This window comes from Panthera uncia, chromosome A2 (genome assembly GCF_023721935.1).
Source record: "Panthera uncia isolate 11264 chromosome A2, Puncia_PCG_1.0, whole genome shotgun sequence".
Taxonomy (NCBI): Eukaryota; Metazoa; Chordata; class Mammalia; order Carnivora; family Felidae; genus Panthera; species Panthera uncia.
Window position 1 is genome coordinate 96002954 of NC_064816.1, and position 21934 is coordinate 96024887.

At 37.7% G+C, this 21934-nt stretch overlaps 1 protein-coding gene across 1 annotated transcript in view; it reads left to right on the top strand.

Annotated features, from left to right (window-relative positions):
* SDHAF3 (succinate dehydrogenase complex assembly factor 3) overlaps positions 1-15230 on the top strand; it is a 71049-nt gene extending 55819 nt beyond the window's left edge. Inside the window, exon 2 of the mRNA XM_049641501.1 lies at positions 8827-15230. Coding sequence (XP_049497458.1) covers positions 8827-9030 — 204 coding nt within the window. The 3' untranslated portion in view covers positions 9031-15230. The remainder of the gene's footprint in view (positions 1-8826) is intronic.
* The last annotated feature ends 6704 nt before the right edge of the window (positions 15231-21934 follow it).

Below are 21934 nucleotides of genomic sequence, written 5' to 3' on the forward strand. Positions count from 1 at the left end.
ATTTTCTGTGTGGCTTTGGTTGTTCTCCAGTGTCTTGGGTTTGTTGTTTGAATATATTTGTCCAGAGTTTACAAGTTTATCTTGTGGGGTTGTTTTGATAGACGCTACCTCACCATTAATTGAAGCAGAACTTCTTGCATAACCTTTTTTTAAATGTGATAAAAAATATAGAACATAAAATTTGCCATTTCAACCTTTTTTGCACATATAATTCATGAACATTAATTGCATTTACAGTATTGTGCATCGTTTACCACTATCTGTACCCAAAACCTTTTTTACCCAAGCAGAAACATTATGCATGTTAAGCAATAAATCCCATTTTCCCAACCCATGGTAACCTCTATTCTGTTTTCTGTCTCTCTATTTGCTTATACTACATATTTCGTGTAAGTGGAATCCTATAATATTCTTTTGTGTCTTGCTTATTTCACTTACCGTAATGTTTTCAAGGTTTGTCCATGTTATAGAATTACCACAACTTCATTCCTTTTTAAGGATAAATATTATTTCATTGTATATCTAGATCAGGTTTTGTTTATCCATTCATCTCATAATTGACACTTGGGTGGTTTCCACATATTACCTATTGTGAATAATGCTACTATCAACAGAGGTGTAGAAGTATCTGAATTCATGCTTTTATTTATTTTGAGTATATATGTATGAGTTGAATTGCTGGATCATGTGGTAATTCTTTAACCTTGTGAGGATCTGTCGTATTGTTTTCCACAGTGGCTACACCATTTTGTGTTCCCATTAGCAATGTCCAAGGGTTCCATTTTCTTTAGGTTCTTGCCAACACAACAGGGCTTTGATTTGCATTTCCCTAATGATGTTTAGTATCTTTGAATGTGCTTGTTGACCATTTATATATCATCATTGGAGAAATGTCTGCTTAAGTCTTTGCCCACTTTTTAAATTGGGTTGTTGTCTTTTTGTTGTTGAGTTGTATGAATTTTTTATACAGTCTTGACATTTTTATCAACTATATAGTTTGTGAATATTTTTTCCCATTCTATAGTTTTTCACTTTCTTAATATTTTCTGGTGCACAGAAGCTTTTAATTTTGTAGAAGCCCAGTTTATTTTTTCTTTTGTTGCTTATGTTTAGGGGTCATATTTAAAAGTCCATTTCCAGGGCACCTGGGTGGCTCAGTTGGTTAATCTTCCAACTTCGGCTCAGGTCATGATCCCACTTTGTGGGTTTGGGCCCCATGTTGGGCTCTGTGCTGACAGCTCAGAGCCTAGAGCCTGCTTCAGGTTCTGTGTGTCTCTCTCTGTCCTCGCCTGATCATGGTCTATCTCTCTCAAAAATAAAAATAAAAAAAAATTATTTTTAGGTCTGAAATTTCATGGATTTTGTGTTAATTTTTGTATATGATGGAAGGGTACAAATCTAGTTTTCCCAGAAGTATCTTTTTTTTTTTTTTTTAATGTTTTATTTCTTTTTGAGACAGAGAGAGACAGCGCGAACAGGGTAGGGGCAGAGAGAGAGTGAGATACAGAATCCAAAGCAGGGTCCAGGCTCTGAGCTGTCAGCACAGAGCCTGACGCAGGGCTCGAACTCATGGACTGTGAAATCATTACCTGAGCTGAAGTCAGACACTTAACTGAGCCACCCAGGTGCCCCCAGAAGTATCTCTTAAAAAGACTATTCTTTCCCTCCATTGAACTTGACACCCTTGTTGAAAATGAGTTGGCCGTATGTCTAAGGCTTATTCCTGCACTCTCACTTCTCTTCTTTTGGTTTATGTTTATCCTAAACCCAGTATCACACTGTTTTGATTATTTAATGTAGCTTTGTCAGTTTTGAAGCTGAATGCTGTGAATGCTCCAAATTTATTTTTTTTATGATTGTTTTGGCTGTTCATGGCCTCTAACATTTCCATGTGAATTTGAGTGTCAGTTTTCCTATTTCTACAAATGAATAACTTTCTAAAATCCACTTTTAAGATTCTGTTGTGGACATCCATTCATGCTGATACATACACATTTAGTTCATTTACTGTTAATGGGTTATAAAGTAGTATCTGAAATTCCAGTCCAAGATGGTGAGACACTAAGACCTTGCCTCCAACATAGACATACCAAATCTACAACTATTTATAGACCAATTCCTCCTGGAAAAAAAAAAAAAAAAAGAGGGATGACTGAACAGTTTCTGTACAATTTCCATCTCTCTTGCTGTTCTCTATGTGGTAGCAAAGGGAACCCCTGCCTCCAGCCACTGCAAACTATACTGGGGAGGTATAGTACTGAGGGACAGTAAGCAGATATGCTTTCTCTAGGCCCCAGAAAAAAAAGTTGTGGTTTAAAAGGGCAACTAGAGGGGCACTTGGGTGGCTCAGTCAGTTGAGCGTCTGGCTTCTACTCAGGTCATGATCTTGCAGTTCACCAGTTCGAGCCCCGCATTGGGCTCTGTGCTGACAGCTCAGAGCCTGGAGCCTGCTTCAGATTCTATCTCCCTCTCTCTCAGAAATAAACATTAAGATGATTAAAAATAAATAAAATAAAAGAGGAACTAGAATGTAAAGGAATGAGCCCTAGAACTCTGCCAAATGGCAGCAGAGTTGTTGGTGAGCACCAGACTTTATGCTTCCTCTACATTTTGAAAGTACAGATCAGAGGCTGGGTACCCTGACAGGACTGCTGCCTCAAGGGGCTGCAAGCCATCTAGCATACACCAGTGCCAGCTGCCCTGAGGCACAGTAAAAAAGGCTGCCATTTAAAAGAGCAACTAGAAGAAAACCAAAACTGGAGATATCACAATTCTAGACTTCAAATTATATTACAAAGTGGGAGTAATTAAAGCAATATGGTATTGATATAAAAATAGAAACATAGATCAATGGAACAGGAAACCCAGAAATTAACTCATGATTATATGGTTAATTAATTGTTGACAAAGGAGGAATGAGTATGCGATAGGAAAATTTCTTCACATGGCGTCAGGAAAACTGGATAGCCACGTGCAAAAGAATGGAACTTGGACCACTTTCTTTCACCATACACAAAAATGAACTGAAGATGTATTAAAGACCTAAATATAGGATCTGAAACCATAAGACTCCTTGAAGATAACACAGTAATTTCTCTCACAGTGGCGGTAGCAACATTTTTCTAGATACGTCTCCTGAGGCAAAGGAAATAAAAGAAAAAATAAACTATTGGGACTATAGCAAAGTAAAAAGCTTTTACACAGTAAAGGAAACAATCCACAAAACAAAAAAGCAACCTACTGAATAGAAGAAGATATTGCAAATAATATACCTGATAAAAGACTTGTATCCAAAATATATAAAGAACTGATAAAACTCAACTCCCAAATAATCAAAAAATGGGCAGAACACATGAACAGACATTCCTCCAAGGAGGACATCCAGATGGCCAATAGACACATGAACAGATGCTCAACATCACTCATCATCAGGGAAATGCATATCAAAACTACAATGAGATATCAAGTCACGCCTGTCAGAATAGCTAAAATAAAAAACGCAAGAAATAACAAGTGTTGGCAAGTATCTGAAGAAAAAGGAACACTCTTACACTGTTGGTAGGAATGCAAACTGGTGTATCTATTGTGCAAAACAGTATGGAGTTTTCTCAAAAAGTTAAAAATAGAACTACCCTGCAGTCCCACTATTGAGTATTTGCCCCAGAAATACAAAAACACTAATTCAAAGGAATATATGCACCCCTGTATTTATTGAAACATTATTTATAATAGCCAAACTATGGAAGCAACCCAAGGGTCCTTTGATATATGAATGGATAGAGTATGGTATGTTTATACGATGGAATATTACTCAGCCAAAAAAGGGAAAATCTCTCCTTTTGCAACAATGTGGATAGAACTAGAGAAGATAATGCTGTGTGAAATAAGTTAAAGACAAATACCATATTATTTCACTCATGTTTGGAATTTAAGAAACAAAACAAATGAGCAAATGGAGGGAACACAGACAAACCAGGAAATAGACTCAACCATAGAGAACTGATGGTTACCAGAAGGGAGGTAGGTAGGAGAATGGTGAAATAGATGAAGAAGATTAAAGAGTACACTTATCATGATGGAAAAACTATAATATAAAGGATCCAAACAAGAAGGGAACTGCTGGGAGGGGCTGGCAAGAGCTATGGTTATGTTTTCCTTCCACCTTGATACCATGGACAGGAGAAAGGTCTGGGTACCCTAGCTGACCTGTCACCCTAGTGAGCCCCAGGACCCTAGCCTACACCAGCCCTCGCCATCCCATCAATGCAGCCTCAGAGCGACATAACCCAGGATGCTCATGGTCAGTACTTACTGCAGTTACAGACATTGCACCAAGGTGACACAGGTGGAAAGCACCCTGGAACACTCTAGGCCTATACCACTTTGGTTCCAGAGGGCTTGCTAGGGCACCTATAGCTGAGAGTGCTTCTGGAACTCCCAGGTCCTACCTGCACTGAGCACCCTGGGACCCTCCCAGTGTGTGCCCCACCTTGGCTCCAGCCACCCACTACATGGCCATCTCCTACCCCACCAGGGCACCCTCTGCATTTAGTACCCCAGGACACCCCAGTTTTCCCTCACTTTACCTTTAGCTGTCTTGCCAGGGTGCCCTGTGCACAGAGAGCTTTGGGACTGCCAGCCCACGACAGCTGTAGCTCCAGCCAGCCAAAGTCACCAGGCATACATAGCTTCCAGTTGGGATGACCATACACAAGACCTTTCCTTCAAGTTTAGGAGAATTCTAATTCATATAAGCAAACAACAAATGTTAAGCAAAATGAGACAGAAGAATATGCTCAAAATGGAGATAAGCCATATGTCTGATAGAGTTTAAAGTAATGATCATAAAGATGGACTGGAGGAAAGAGTGGAATAACTCAGTAAGAACTTCAACAAAGAGATAGAAAATACCAAAAAGAACCAATCAGAGTTGAATACAATAACTGAAATGAAAAATACACTAGAGGGAATCAACAGATTAATGGATGCAGAAGAACTGATGCAGAAGATAAGGTAATGGAAAGCACCCAAGCTGAACAGCAAAAAGAACTTTAAAAAATGAGATCAAAGGATGTCTTGGACAATATCAAGTGGACATTCACATTATAGAGATCCCAGAAGGGAAGGAGAGAGGGGAAGAAAATAGACATCCAGATTGAGCAATCACAGAGAATTCCAAAGATGAACCCAGAGAGGTCCACATACTTGACACATAATAACTGAAATGTCAAGGGTTAAAGATAGAGAATTATAAAGCAGCAATAGAGAAGCAAAAAGTATATACAAGTGAAACCCCATAAAGCCTCTGCTTATTTTTCAGCAGAAACTTTGAATGTATAATGTCATGCCCTTTGGGTCTGCAAAGAGCTGAAAGGAAAAAATCCTACAAGCAAGAATATTCTATCTGGCAAGGAGAGAGAGAGTTTCCCAAAGAAAAGTTAAAACTAAACCAACCTTAAATGTTAAAGGGGCTACTTTAAGTGGAAAAAAAAAAAAAAGGCCCTAATTGCAAGTAGGGAAATTTTATGAATAAAAAGATGTAAAATATAACAACATTTACATGACCTGGGGAGGTGGGAGTAAAAAAATTCTTTTAGAAATTTTTTGAACCTAAGTGGCCACCATTTTAATATAGATTGCTTTATAATTGGGATGTTATATGTAACCTCATGGGAACCACAAACTAAAAATTGATAAGAGATATACATAGAAAATAAAGAGAAAAGAAGCCAAGCATAACACCACAGAAAGTCACCAATCGCAAGGGAAAAGAGCAAGAGAGGAAATGAACAGAGAACTACAAAAGCAACCAGAAAACAGTTTAACAAAATGACGATAAGTACATACCTATCAATCATTACTTCAAATGTGAATGGTCTAAATGCTCCAATTAAAAGACACTAGATGACTGAATGGATAAAAAAAACAAGACCCATTTATATGCTGTCTACAAGAGACTCACTTCAGAGCTGAAGACACACATAGGATGAACATGAAAGAATGGAAAAAGACAATTCCATGTAAAAGGGACAAAAAACAAAACAAACTGGGGTAGCAATACTCAGATAAAATAGATTTTAAAACAAAGACTATAACAAGAGACAAAGAAGGGCCCATGTAATGATAGAAGGATCATCCATGAAAGAATATAGCAGTTATAAATATACACTCAACATTGGAGACCTAAATACAATAAAGCAAATAATAACAGATACAAAGAGAGAAATTGAGAGTAATACAATAATAGTAGGGGACTTTAGCACCCCACTTATATCAATGGATGGATCATTCAGGCAAAAAATTAATAAGGAAACAGTAGCTTTGCATTCAAGACCAGAGGGACTTTTATATTCAACATTCTATCCAGAAGAATGTATGTTCTTTTCAAGTGGACATGGAATATTCTCCAGGATAGTTTACATGTTAGGCCATAAAACGTGTCAAAAAATTTCAGAAGATTGAAATCATATCATGCATCTTTTCTGACCATAAAGGCATAAAACTATAAATCACAAGAAAAAACTGGAAGAAACACAAACACGTAGAGACAAAACATGCTACTAAACAACCAGTGAGTCAACAAAGAAATCAAGAGGAATTTTTAAAAAATACATGGAGACAAATGAAAATGAGAGCACAACAGTCCAAAATCTTTGAGATGCAGTAAAAGCAATTTAAGAGGGAAATTTATAGTCATACAGGCCTACCTCAAAAAACCAGAAAAATCTAAAGGAACCTAACCTTATGCCTATAGAAGCAAGAAAAAGAACAAAGCCCAAATCTAGTAGAAGGAAGGAAATAGAGCAGAAATAGATCAAATAGAGGCTTAAAAAAACAATGGAAAAGATGAAACCAAGAGCTGGTTCTTGAAAAGATAAGTATCTTGAACAAACCTTAGTGTATTTGTCTTTTCTCTTACTGAAAAGTACAATGAGATTGTTTCCAATTTTTGCTTTAACAAGTAATACCACACTTCTTGTGCTACTCATTCACATGTTTGAAAGTTTCTTTAGGACCATAGTTCTCAACCTGGGTCAGTTTTGCCTTCCAGGGAACATTTGGTAATGTTTGGAGACATTTTTGATTATAAAGACTGAGAGGAGGTATGCTACTGGAAACTAGTGGGTAGAGACTAGAGATACTGCTAAAACATCGTACCTACAATGCAAGAACAGACTTCCATTCACCCCACTACAAAGTATTGTCCAAATTGTCCAATTTGTTAATACTGTGAGGGTTGAGAAACACTGTTCTGGGGCATATACTTAAAGGTGGGATTGATAAAGCTTGGGGTATGTGCAAGTTTTTTTCAGTTACATGAAATAGAGTTGTGTAAAACATGAAGAAAATATTTTTAATACAGGTTAAGTTTTGGAGTGTATTGAAGTTTCTGTGGTGATGATGGCAATCCAGCAATTGTAATCAATTTAATTATCTTAAACCAGATAGAGTTAGTGGCATTATATAGAGTTAACTAATTTATCTACTTACCCAGAAGGTGCATATAATCTTTTAACTTCATGAACTAAAATACATTGTTACTTACTGTCTGATTAAAAGATTACGGAGTGAGAGTCTGCTTTAAAAAAGTATCATTTGTGCAAGACAATAGTAGCTGGACTATTTAGGCTGAAGATGCTAATTGAATGAGAGAAAAATTAGAGCATGAAAAATGTAGAATTTTTTCCTGACAGAGATTATTATTAAATACAGAGAAGTTAAAGGTTTGAAAGCTTTCTCTCTAGTGTGATTTAAATTCTTTTTTAATGTTTATTTTTGAGGGAGACAGAGTGTGAGCGGGGTGGGGGGGGGGTGCGTTGCAGAGAGAGAGGGAGACAGAATCGAAAGCAGGCTCCAGGCTCCAAGCTGTCAGCACAGAGCCCAACGCAGGGCTCGAACTCACCAACCATGAGATCATGACCCAAGCAGAAGTTGGACACTCAGCCGGCTGAGCCACCCAGGTACCCCTACCTCTAGTGTGATTTAAATTAATATTTTGGGGGGCGCCTGGGGGGGCGCAGTCGGTTAAGCATCCGACTTCAGCCAGGTCACGATCTCGCGGTCCGTGAGTTCGAGCCCCGTGTCAGGCTCTGGGCCGATGGCTCGGAGCCTGGAGCCTGTTTCCGATTCTGTGTCTCCCTCTCTCTCTGACCCTCCCCCGTTCATGCTCTGTCTCTCTCTGTCCCAAAAATAAATAAAAAACGTTGAAAAAAAATTTAAATTAATATTTTGGGATGCCTGGGTAGTTCAGCAGGTTCAGCATCTGACTACTGATTTTGTCTCAGGTCATAATCTCATGGTTCGTGAGTCTGAGCCTTGCATCAGGCTCCACATTGATGGTGCTGGAGACTGCATGGGATTCTCTCTCCCTCTTCCTGTCACTACCCCCTCTCAAAAATAAGTAAACATTTTTAAATTTAAGTCTATAAGACCCACCTTTGAAAATTTGATAGTCCCAGATTTGAAAGCTATAACTCTGAAAAACTATAGCCCAAGAACTATCTGCAATGCTTGTGTGCATACAATTTAGTATCTGACTTTTGGGTGGTTTATGCATGTTCTTGAAGTCTATCTGCGGGCCACTCCCAGTCCCCAGATTTCCAGGTTAAGAACTTTGCTAAAAATCTATGAAAACTCTTAAAGTGCTAAAAATAAGATACATTTGAAATTATCGCTGAGTAGTAAAGACACATCTATATTGTTTGCATCTTCAGTGATGGAGAAAAATAGGTGACTTGGAATTAGAATTTTTCAAGTCCTCTAACATTGAAGGAGTGAATATGTATCTTAACTTTATAACCTTCATTTTTCTTTGTCTTCTGTTAGGTGTATGCATCGGTGCTATGGCAACAAACTAATGAAAACAGACAAAATTCAACAGAAAGAGTGTGTTTTGGAGTTGCCCTACCAGAAGAAAAACTTAATGACTTTCGTGATGAACAGATTGGACAGTTGCAGGAGCTGATGCAAGAAGCTACTAAACCTAACAGACAATTTAGTATTCCTGAATCTAGGAAACCAGAATTTTAGTCTATACAATAAAGCTTACACATTTTAAGTTCAGAACCCCTTACTGGGTTTCTAAAAATGTATTTCTTCAGCTTTTAGGCTTTGTGAATGCCTGGTGTTCATGAAATATTCTTTAATTTGGGATTGTTATTAATGTCGTCTACAATATGTAGATCAATATGGCTAGTAAACAAAGCTTTATATGATTGAAGTAACAGTACTTGCTGGATGGGATTTGATTTTTTAAGTACATAAGAAGGAATGACTTTAAAATGGACAAAGCTGTGGAATTTTGCCAAAAGGTTTTTTTGTATGTAAATTTAATGCTGTTCTTGTTCAACCATTAGCCTCATGGCTTTAGCTTCAACAGACAAGTATGTTATGATAATGACAGATGTGGAGTTCCAACAAGGTTATTATTTACATACATGGATTGTCATCCTGAAAGTTTCTTCCTTTCTCTTTTAATAATACAGGTATGATTATTCATGTAAATATGCCTTCTCCCTGAGTCACTATATACAATGAAAGATTAAAAAGAAGCTTAAAGAGTCAGTATTATACACTGTATAATCTATCATGCAAATGATAGTATAATGTCTGTACAGTGTTTGGTAGTAACAAATGACCCCTTAAATTATGTAATTTATAGTTACCTTGAGAATCTCATTTATTGCCTCATCATTGGGGAGATAAAAACACTTTCATAAATTTGTCGTAAGTTATAAACTGAAATAATCAAGTGGTAATCCCATTCATGTGTTTAAAATGTTTAATTTTTTAAAAATTACACACTTGTGGGGCGCCTGGGTGGGTCAGTCAGTTAAGTGTCCAACTTTGGCTCAGGTTATGATTTCACGGTTCATGGGTTCGGGCCCTGTGTCACACTCTGTGCTGACAGCTCGGAGCCTGGATTGTGTCTCCCTCTTTCTCTGCCCCCCCCCCCCTTGCTCACACTCTCTGTCTCTCATAAATAAGTGTTTTAAAAAGTAAATAAAAATTACACACTTGTAACTTTAGTTTTGTATGTCTCCTTTGAGATTCTGAAATGATCATTTTTCAGATGCTATTGCATTTATTCAACTATTTAAAAATTGACTCATACTTACTCTCTTTTGCTGGATTAGGCTTTTTCTTTGTGTATGGCTGCCAGACTACTCAGTCCTTTTTAATATTCCTCATTGAATCAGTCTGGAGGTTGATGCTTGTCTTTTTTCATTGAAAGATAGGTGGTCAATCAGTAATGAATCTAGGCTCTACATTGTAGGCTCTAGGAATAAGAAATGAATAAGATAAAAGCTCTTGCCCTCCAGGAGTTTAAAATCTAGCTGTGCTAGAACCACAGCTTAGGAACCATTTCATCATGAACAAATATATCACATCCTCAAACTCTTTCAATCTTTTTTTGTCTTCCTAGCTTATAGAATCTAATACCCATAAGGACACTGCTTCTCTGTGTTTTGTGAAGTGGGGGTTATGGGTCATTTTACATTCACTGTAATGTATAATCCCCTCCTAATGTCTCTTTCAACCCATCACTGGGCTACCCTCACATAAGAATTCTTTTTCATTTGTAGTGTTTTCTTTCTGGTTATACTTCCCTATTCATTTTCTTTGGCAACTGGCTCATACTTCTCCATCTCAAGTTTTGCTATCATTTTGGTGACCTTAACACTATAATCCGTATGGCTGACATATCTAGTACCTAATTGGTCTCTGATGATTCATTATTCACCACCCATAAAAAATTTTTGGGAAATCACAGCCATATTTATTGGCCATCACACAAATTACTACCTTGAGGTATTTCACAGTTTTACTACTATATTGCAACATTCTTTTGGGTGACATATATTTGAGAAGCTGTGCTCTTAGTGATTGCTGTGGTAAAATTATCACAAACTAGTAAAATGCTCAATATGAGTACAAAGTTTGAAAAGCTGTGTTGTGTCTAGTAGGTGCTAAATTTTTAGGGCATAAAACCTAAGTTGTTTGGACTATGTAATAAATGAAACTGCAGTGTTTTTTGTTTGTTTCTGTTAGTTTTTGCTGTATGTATGCTGTGTAAATACTAAAACACTAAGAGTGTGTAAATTGAGAAAGTCTGGGAAGTGGTGCAAAAAGCAGTGTTAACTGTGAACTCATTAGTGTTTTGACCATTCAATTTGTTCAATGTTCTTTTACTTCATTTCTATCTCAGTCTGACCTCGTTTCTGTGATCTTTCACTTCCTTCAACCATTTAGCAGTACCCTCAATGTCATTGTCTCCTTTTTCTTTAACCTCATCTACTGCTCTCACCAGTGTAACCACTCACTTGCTAAAATCAATAGGATACTAATCAGTACAAGACAGATGTATTATCCTGAGTCTTGATAGTGTTAACTATTCCCTACTGCTTTTAAATCACTCCTGCTTGGATGACATGATACTGTATACAGAAAACACTAAAGACTCTACCAAAAAACTATTAGAGCTGATAAGTGAATTCAGTAAAGTTGCAGAGTATAAAATCAATGTACAGAAATCTGTTGCATTTCTATATTCTAATAATGAAGCAGTAGAAAGAGAAATTAAGCAATCCCTATCAAAATAACACCAGCATTTTTCACAGAGCTAGAACAATCCTAAAATTTGTATGGAGGCAGAAAAGACCCTGAACAGCCAAAGCAATCTTGAAAAAGAAAACCAAAGCTGGAGGCATCACAATCCCAAACTTCAAGCTGTGTTGTGAAGCTGAAATCATCAAGAAAGCATGGTACTGGCACAAAAACAGACAGATCAATGGAACAGAATAGAGAACCCAGAAATGGAACCACAAAGGTATGGCCAACTCATCTTTGACAAAGCAGGAAAGAATATCCAGGGGAATAAAGACAGTCTCTTCAGCAAATGGTGCTGGGAAAACTGGACAGTGACATGCAGAAAAATGAACCTGGACTACTTTCTTACACCATATGCAGAAATAAACTTAAAATGGATGAAAGACCTAAACATAAGACAGGAAGCCATCAAACTCCTAGAGGAGAAAGCAGGCAAAAACTCTTTGACCTCAGCCACAGCAACTTCTTACTTAACACGTCTCCAGAGGCAAGGGAAACAAAAGCAAAAATGAACTATTAGAATCTCATCAAAATAAAAATCTGTTGCACAGCAAAGGAAACAATCAGCAAAACTAAAAGGCAACCGACAGAATGGGAGAAGATATGTGCAAACGACATATCAGGTAAGGGTTAGTATCCAAAATCTATAAAGAACTTACCAAATGCAACATCCAAAAAACAAATAATCCAGTGAAGAAATAGGCAAAAGACATGAATAGATACTTCTCCAAAGAAGACATCCAGATGGCCAACCAACACATGAAAAAATGCTCAAGATCACTCACTCATCATCAGGGAAATACAAATCAAAACCACAATGAGATACAACCTCACACCTGTCAGAATGGCTAACATTAACAACTCAGGCAACAACAGATGTTGGCAAGGATGCAGAGAAAGAGGATCTCTTTTGCACTGCTAGTGGTAATGCAAACTGGTGCAGCCACTCTGGAAAAAAGGATGGAGGTTCCTCAAAAAATTAAAAATAGAACTATCTTACGACCCAGCAATTGCACTACTAGGTATTTATCCAAGGGATACAGGTGTGCTGTTTTGAAGGGGCATATTCACCCCAATGTTTATAGCTGCACTATTGATAATAGCCAAACTATGGAAAGGGCACAAATGTCCATCAACAGATGAATGGATAAAGAATATGTGGGGTGTGTGTGTGTGTGTGTGTACACAAGTATTACTTGGCAACCAAAAAGGATGAAATCTTGCCATTTGCAAGTGGATGGCACTATGTGGATGGAACTAGAGGGTATTCTAAGCGAAATTAAAGACAAGTATCATGTGACTTCACTCATGAGGAATTTAAGCTACAAAACAGATGAACATAAGGAAAGAGAAGCAAAAATAATTTAAAAACAGGGAGGCGGACAAAACATAAGAGACTCTTAAGTATAGAGAACAGAGGGTTGCTGGAGGGGTTGTAGGAGGGGGGATGGGCTGAATGGGTAAGGGGCATTAAGGAATCTACTCCTGAAATTATTGTTGCACTATATGCTAACTTGGATGTAAATTAAAAAATAAATTATTAAAAAAAGAAAGCAATCCCACTTACAGCTACACCAAAAATGATAAAATACTTAGGAATAAACCTAAACAAAGAGGTGAAAGATGTGTACTCTGAAAACTATAAAATACTGATAAAAGAAATTGAAGATGACACAAAGACATGCAAAGACACTCCATGCTTGGATTGGAGGAATATTGTTAAAATGTTCATACTACTCAAAGCAAGCTATAGATTGAATGCAATCTCTGTCAAAATATGAACAGCATTTTTTGTAGAACTAAAAATATCCTAAAATTGGTATGGTAACATAGAAGACCCTGAATAGTCAAAGCAATCTTGAAAAACAAAACTATAGGTACCACAATTCTAGAATTCAAGTTGTATTATGTAATTATACAATCAAAACAGTATGGTACTGGCACAAAAATAGACACAGATCAATGGAACAGAAAACCCAGAAAAAAAACCCATGATCATATGGGCAATTAATATATAACAAAGGAGTAAAGAATATTCAATGGAAAAAAGATAATCTCTTCAACAAATGGTGGGGAGAAACTACAGCTACATGCAAAAGACAGATATGTGAAACTGGACCACTTTCTTACTCCATACACAACAATAAACAAAGTGGATTGAAGACCTAAATGTAAGACCTGAAACCATAAAAATCCTTAAGGAGAGCACAGGCAGTAATTTCTCTGGCATTGGCTATAGCAACATTTTCCTAGATGTGACTCTTGAGGTAAGGGAAGCAAAGGCAAAAATAAACAATTGAGACTACCTTAAAAAAAAAAAAAAAGCTGCACAGTGAAGGAAATAACAAAACTAAAAAGCAACCTACTGAATGGGGGAAGATATTTGCAAATGACATCTGATAAAGAGCTAGTATCTAAAATCTATAAAGAACTGATAAAACTCAACACCCCCAAAATGAATAATCCAATTATAAAATGGACAGAAGACATGAACAGACATTCCTTCAAAGATGACATCCAGATGGCCAACAGACACATGAAAAGATGCTTAACATCACTCGTCATCAGGAAAATCAGAACTACAATGAGATATGATCCTCACACCTGTCAGAATGACTAAAATAAAAAATGCAAAAACCAACAAGTATTGGCAAGGATGTGGAGTAAAAGGAATGTTCTTGCACTGTTGGTGGGAATGTAAAGTAGTCCAGCCACTGTGGAAAACAGTATGGAGTTTCCTCAAAAAGTCAAAAATAGAACTATCCTACGATACAGTAATCCCACTACTGAGTATCCCCCCACCCCAATACAAAAACACTAATTCAAAGGGATACACGTACCCCTATGTTTATTGCAGCACTGTTTACAACAGCCAAAGTGGAAGCAGCCAAAGTGCCTATTGATAGATGAATGGATAAAGATGTGGTTGTTAATACACACACAGGAATATTATTCAGCCATAAAAAGGAATGAAATCTTGCCTCTTGCAACAACATAGATGGAGCTAGAGAGTGATGAGGGAGCATAAGACAAGCTGGCAGGTTACAGCTCCCCCCACCCCCCACCAGGTGGGATATGTGTGATATTCCTCAGACACTCCTGGCTGCCCAAGAACAAAGAAAAGGGGAAAAACAAATGGTTAACTGATAGAGTTCATAGTCCTGCAGGACCTCTCTATCATCCCTCCATAGTGATGTGGGAAACAAAGGCAGAAGGAAATGGCAGAACTAAATTTCCTTATAACTTGCCGCCTATTGACAAACATTTGAGGCTGGCAGAGTAAAACGTTTCTCCAGGAACTCCCTAATGTCTTAATACTAATGCTTTGCTAGAGGAAAAAACAATGCTAGCTTGACAATAGCTAGGCCTCCAGTATCCTGTGAGTCTTTAGTATATGAAAGTCTCACTGGAAACTTCCCCTGGACTTTACCTCCCCCCAACACCACAGTATAAAACCAGTCTTTCCTCATGGTCTCCAGGCACCTCTTCCTACCCACGGGTCCTGTCCCCGTGCTTCAATAAAATCACCTTTTCGCACCAAAGACGTCTTCAAGAATTCTTTGTTGGTCATTGACTCTGGACCTCACAAACCCCACTGTCACCACCCCCCAAAAACCTCATCAGAGAGTACAGTGCTACACAAAAGTAAGTCAAGGAAGAGAAATACCCATATGATTTCACTCATTTGTGGAATTTAAGAAAGAAAACAAAAGAGCAAAGAAAAGACAAACCAGACTCTTAACTATGGAAAACAAACTGTTACTAGAGGAGAAGTGGGTGTGGGGATGGGTAAAATAAATGATGGGGATTAAAGAGTACACTTATGATGAGCACAGAGTAATGTATAGAGTTGTTGAATCACTATATTGTACACCTGAAACTAATAACATTACATGTTAACTATACTGAAATGTAAAAACTTAATAAGCTACTACTGCTTGGTTTGTATACTGCCTAACTCTCCTTTATGGTTGTAATTTTTCTTTCATTTTTTCTTTTCTAATAATGATGTTCTCTGAGATTTCATCTTTAGGACTCTTCACACATCCATTGCTACAAATACTAGCTGTACTCTTAAATCTATAACACCAACCTAAATCTCATTTTTGAACTTCAGATCTGTATTTGAAATTCTATTTGGCATTTCCAACTCATTTAAAGACGAACTTACTTTCAGGAAGTCTGGGTGGCTCAGTAGGTTTAGTGTCCAGCTCTTGGTTTCAGCTCGGGTCATGATCTCATGCTTCATGAGATCAAGCCCCACATTGGACTCTGCACTGACAGTGCAGAGCCTGCTTGGGATTTCTGCCCAACCCCTCCCAATCTGCCCCCGTCCTTTCCCTGCTCACATGCTCTCTCAAAAATAAATAAAAATTTAAAAGAAAACAAACTTCCTTCCCTTATCAGTAAATGAATAATAAAAAGTTTACCACTTCAAAATTCTGTAATTCAGACTAGATTTCACCATTTCTCTAGTGACCTCCTTCTCATTATACAGCATTTCTGACAGCTTCATATAGTGGATTGCAAAATGGCCATAGTTCTCTACTGCCTGGTACCCATGCCTGTTGCAATGTGACTTTGCAGTTCCTCCCATTAAGATTTCCATCTACTTTCCAATGCTTCAAACCTGGACTGGCTTTATTTCTTGATTTGCTCAAAAGAGTGTGGATAGTGACATCTTACAGTCTGGGACTCAGAGCCCTGTACACTCTACCTGCATTATTGGTAATCTACCCATCTACCATGTGAATAAGCTTGGATTGGCCTGCTAGAGATTGAGAGATCAAGTGGAGGAGGTGAACCACTCTAACTGAAGCAATCCTATATTAGCCAGCTCTTAGCCAACTGCAGATACATGAATAAGTCTAGCCAAAAACCAGAAAAAACTGCCCAGCAAATTCCAGCCCAAATTGTCAGTGATTATCTAAACAAATGGTAGTTCTTTAAAATCATTATGTTTTTTGGTGGCTTGTTGTATAATTAAAGGTGATACACTCTACCCAAAACCATTCCCTTTTCTCCACTTATTAGTCTGATATTTTACACTTAGAATTTTTTATTGCCCCTGTAGTAACCTATGTGCAGTTTCCTTCCTATATGTGTCATGTCTTTGGCATGTATTAAGAACTTTAAAAATTATACCTTTTGGACCCATTATCTCTATTTCTAGGATTCTATCAAAAAAATTTCAGAAATGTGGGCAAAATTTTTGATATAAACATGTTATTAGAATTGGTTTTTAAGAGTGAAAACTTAAGAACAGAAAAATTCCATAAACATCAGAAAGATTAAAGTGATTTGTGATAATATGTATAGCTCAGAAATTTAAATTTAGGTTTACGAAGAATTTTTAATGACATGAGAAATGTCCTGATATTGATAACTGAGAAAACAATGCTACACAATATACCAACACTTTTACAAAGATGTTAGATTGCCTTTTCGGTAATGTGGCATAGTATATTAATCTGAGCAATTCTGTCACTGAAAACAAAAACTTAGAATACAAAACAAAAAATTTTTGAGAAGCATCTAGAAATTGGCAATGTCCTATGAGATTAAATAATTCCAAGGTTAATAACTAAGTGAAATTGCTGAAGACTCTTTGGCCTGTGGGTGAATTTCAGCTCTGGTTTTAATGGTCCTTTGGAACCCAGTGTGCAGCAAACAAAGCAGAGAGCCCACCTGAAGTGAAGAAAGCTAGCCCTTAAGAATTATAGTCTTAGAGTAAGAGTGAGCCAGAAACAAACCTGCCCCAATATTGGTGCAAAGTTGCAGGCTACCCCAAATTCAAGCCATCTGAGTGGTAAAACACATAAGTGAATACAAGTGAATTTAGTAGCTCCAGAATGAATGCCTGGTTGATGTAAAATCTTTGGGGAATGCTACAGTCACAAATTTTTTTCCTTGAACATCTCAAGCTTAAATAAACGAACTCCACCAGTAAGACTAACACTGAATGAAAGTCAACAAAGACCATCAGAAAACAACTTTGGAATTAGTACATGTATAATATCAGACATCTATGTTTATATTAGTTTTTTAAAATTAAAAGTTTGAAGATATCTACAGAAAACATGGCAACATAAAAAAACTCACTAGTGTATTTGAAAAAGAAGTTCTAGAAATGGAGAATAGGATGACTAAAATTAAAAATCAGTGGGAGGCTTAACAGAAGATAGGATGGGCCTGAAAAGAGAATGACTGCAAAATAGGACAGAATAACAATTCAGAATGTAGCATAGAAAAGGAGCTTGAAAATATGAAAGAGTGGAGGATCAACCAGAAGGATCTAATGTATAGCTAATAATAGTTTCAAATAGATAACAGAGCAGAAGAATATTTGAAGTGAAATTTGCTGAGATTTTTTTCAAATCAATGAAAAATACCAGTCTACAGATTTATCCCTAGCAGGATAATATAAAATCCTTATTTGGATAAACCATCGTGAAGCCATGGACTACTAAAGACAGAAATGTATCAAAGCAGCAAAAACAAAAGTCACAGTTAACCTAGACTTTTCTTTAGCTGATTTCTCAACATTAATAACGGAAGTCAGAAACCTGTTGAATGACTATCACTGATGTGTGAGAGAAAATAACTTCCAACTTAAAATTCTATACTCAGCAAATATGTTTCAAAAATCATGGTGGAATAAAGACAGTTTCAGGCAACAGAATGTGAGCAAGGTTCCCACCTGCAGGTTTTTACTAAAGGAAATTCTAAGGGTGTGCTTTATATAGTAGGAAAGTGATAAAAGAGAGTATAAGAAAAAACAAGATGGTTGTAAATATGAATTCACATCACAATAGTGATCTTTCATAGGGTTAAAAAAATGAGAGATTTAAAATACCCAAGAATAAGTTGGTAGGTTAGTGATTGCTATATGTGCTCTAAGTGTGGGTGGTCTGATGGAGAGAGGGGAAGATGGCAGAGAGGAGGATCCTGAGCTCACATCTTCCCACAGGCACACTGAGGCAACTACATGTAATTCAACTCCTTGAAAATGACCTGACACTAGCAGAACAGATCTTCCACAGCTAAAGGCATAAAGAGAGAGGTACATCAGGAAGAGCAGGCAGGGAAAACACAAGGTATGGAACCAAACTTCTGGTGCAGCGGTGACCCATGAAAGAGAGGAATATCATAGGTGTAGATGAGTGAAGGGGTCAAGCTTTAAATTGGACACCCCTGGCCCTGGGGACCTGCACCAAGAAGATGAGCCCCCATAATGTCTGACTTTGAAACGCAGTGGGGCTTAACTCTGGGAGAATCAGAGGGCCACAGGAGTATATCACTTGGCCTGAAACCTAGCATTAAAGCAGCAATTTGAAAAGCACCTGGGGTATACATGAAGATTTATTGACTAATTTTAGGGCATGTGCTGGAGAGGTAGGGACCTTTAAGAGCTTTCTCCAGGAATGAAGGTGTTAGCTGGCACCATATTCCTTGCCCTCCTTTGGCTAGCTAGCCACATGTTTGTGGAACCCAATTCTAATACTGTCTATCTACCTTGTTAGCACCACTTGCCCCACACCAGCAATTCACTGAGGGTCCACCACACCCAACCCACCAGGCCTGGCAGTTACTTCTCCTGCCACACACAGTGGGCAGCCTGCAGTGTTCTCCCAGAGCAACTGCCATGCTGCCACACCTGGCAGGCAGCCCCATTTGGGATAAGCACTGCTCTAAAGCGACTCCTGCTCCAGGGAGGGGAGAGCTAGCCCCACAATCTTCACATGCAGTAGGTATAACTGGACCTCTCACTGAGCTGTGCCAGGAGTAAGCCTAACCCCCACCAGCAAGCCTGAAGTTGCTGCAGTTGAGCCTCTCAGGCAGCCATGCCAGGGCAAGCCCTGCCCACAAGTATACCAGCAGTAGTCATAGCTTGTTACTAACAGCTGGGCTGAAGGCCAGCCTTGCCCACTGACCACCTGCAGCAGCCTAGGCCCAGCCACAACAGGAAGGCACATACAGCCTATGCAGAGGACACCCCCGGAATGCTTGGTTCTAGTGAACGGGGTGAGACTGCAATCCTGGACACCACAGGATGGTTTCTACATAAGATTACTGATTTCAAGACCAGGAGATGCGGCTGACCTACCTAAAACGTAGTGACAAACGCAGAAAGTCAGACACAGTTAGCATAAAGAGGAATGTAACCCAAACAAAATAGCAAGACAAAACTCTAGAAAGAGAGCTAATGAAATGGAAATAAGTCTACCTGATTAAGAGTTCAAAGGAATGGTCATAAAGATACTCATTGAACTTAAGAGTAGATGAACTCTATGAGAACTTCAACAGAGAGAACATATTAAAATGACCAAGTCAGAGTTTAAATATACAATAACTGGGGTGCCTGGGTGGCTCAGTTGGTTAAACGTCTGGCTTCAGCTCAGGTCATGATCTCACAGCTTGGGAGTTTGAGCCTTGTGTTGGGCTCTGTGCTGACAGCTCAGAGCCTGGAGACTCCTTTGGATTCTGTGTCTCCCTCTCTCTCTGCCCCTCCCCCACTTGCTTATGCTCTCTCTCTCTCTCTCTCTCAAAAGTAAATAAACATTAAAAAAACTAAAAATAAAAAAAATACAATAACTGAAATAAAGAAGATGCTAGAGGGAATCAACAGCAAATTAGAGGACGAAGCATTGATCACTCATCTGTAAAACAAGATAGTGCAAAGCAACCAAACTGAGCAGCAAAATAACAAGTAAGTAACTAAATGACACTTACATACATACATACACACACACATACATACATACAAATGAGGGTAGGTTAAGGAACCTCTACAATAACATCAATTGTAATAACATTTGCATTACAGGCACTGCAGAAGGAGAAGAGAGAGAGAAAGGGACAGAAAACTTATTTGAAGAAATAATAGTCAAAAAAGCTTCCCTAACCTGAGAAAGGAAATAGATAATTTACGTGTAGGGAGCAAAGAGAGTCGCAAGCTAGATGAGCCCATGGTGGTCCACACCAAGACACATAACAATTAAAATGGCAAAATTAAAAATAAAGAGAGAATCTTAAAAGCAGCAAGAGAAAAGCAAACAGTTAAATACAAGGGGAACCCCATTTTTCAGTAGAAACTTTGCAGACCAGAAGGGCTGAAAGAAAAAAGCCTGTAATAAAGAATACTCCACCCAGTAAGATTAGCATTAAGAATTGAAGAAGAGAGAGAGTTTCCCAGACAAGCAAAAGTTTAAGAAGTTCATTACCACTAAACTGGCTTTACAAGAAATGTTAAAGCACCCTCTTTAAGGGGAAAATAAAAGGCCGTAACGAGAAGAAAATTAAAAAAAGGAAAAAGTTTTTACTGTATAATTAAACTGACAGTAAATGTAGTAGATCAATCACTTATAAAGCTAGTCTGAAAGTTAAAACACAAAAATAGAAAACCCATTTCATCTATAAAAATCAGTCAAGGAATATACAAAATAAAAAGATGTAATACATGACATCATATGCATAAAAAGTAGAGGGGGGAGTAAAAATGTAGTGCTTTCAGAATGTGTTCCAACTTAAGCACCATCAACTTAATATAGACTGCTATATATGTGGGAGGTTTTACATAAACTTTCTGGTAACAGACTAAAAATCTATAATTGATACACAAAAAACAAAGAGAAAGGAAGACAAGCATAACACTAAATAAAATCATCGAATCACAAGGGAAGAGAGCAAAAGAAGAAGAGAGAAAAACTACAAAAACAACCAGAAAACTGTTAACAAAATGGCAAACACCTGTTAGAAATTAAAATGTAAATGGTCTAAATGCACCAAAAGACATAGGATGATTGAATGGTTAAAAAAACAAGACCTGTCTATATGCTGCCTAAAAAAGACTCACTTCAGAGCTGAAGACACATAAGGACTGAAAGTGAAAGGATAAAAAAAGATATTCCACACAAAAGCAAACAAAAACAAAAGTCTGGGGTAGCAATAATTATATTAGACGAAATAGACTTTAAAGCTGAGGCTGTAACAAGAGACAAGGGCACCACATAATGATACAACAATCATCCAACAACAGGATCTAACCATCATAAATATGCACACAAAATAAGAGCACCTAAATACATAAAGCAAATATTGAAAGACATCAAGGGACAAATTGAGAATAATACAATTACAGTAGAGGACTTTAACACTGTACTTACATCAACGAATAGGTCATCCAGACAGAAGTCATTAAGAAAACAATGGCTTTGAATGACACATTACACTAGATGGACTTAACCAATATACACAGAACATTCCACCCCTAAGCCAGCAGAATACAGTTTTTCAAGGGCCCATGGAACATTTTGCAGGATAC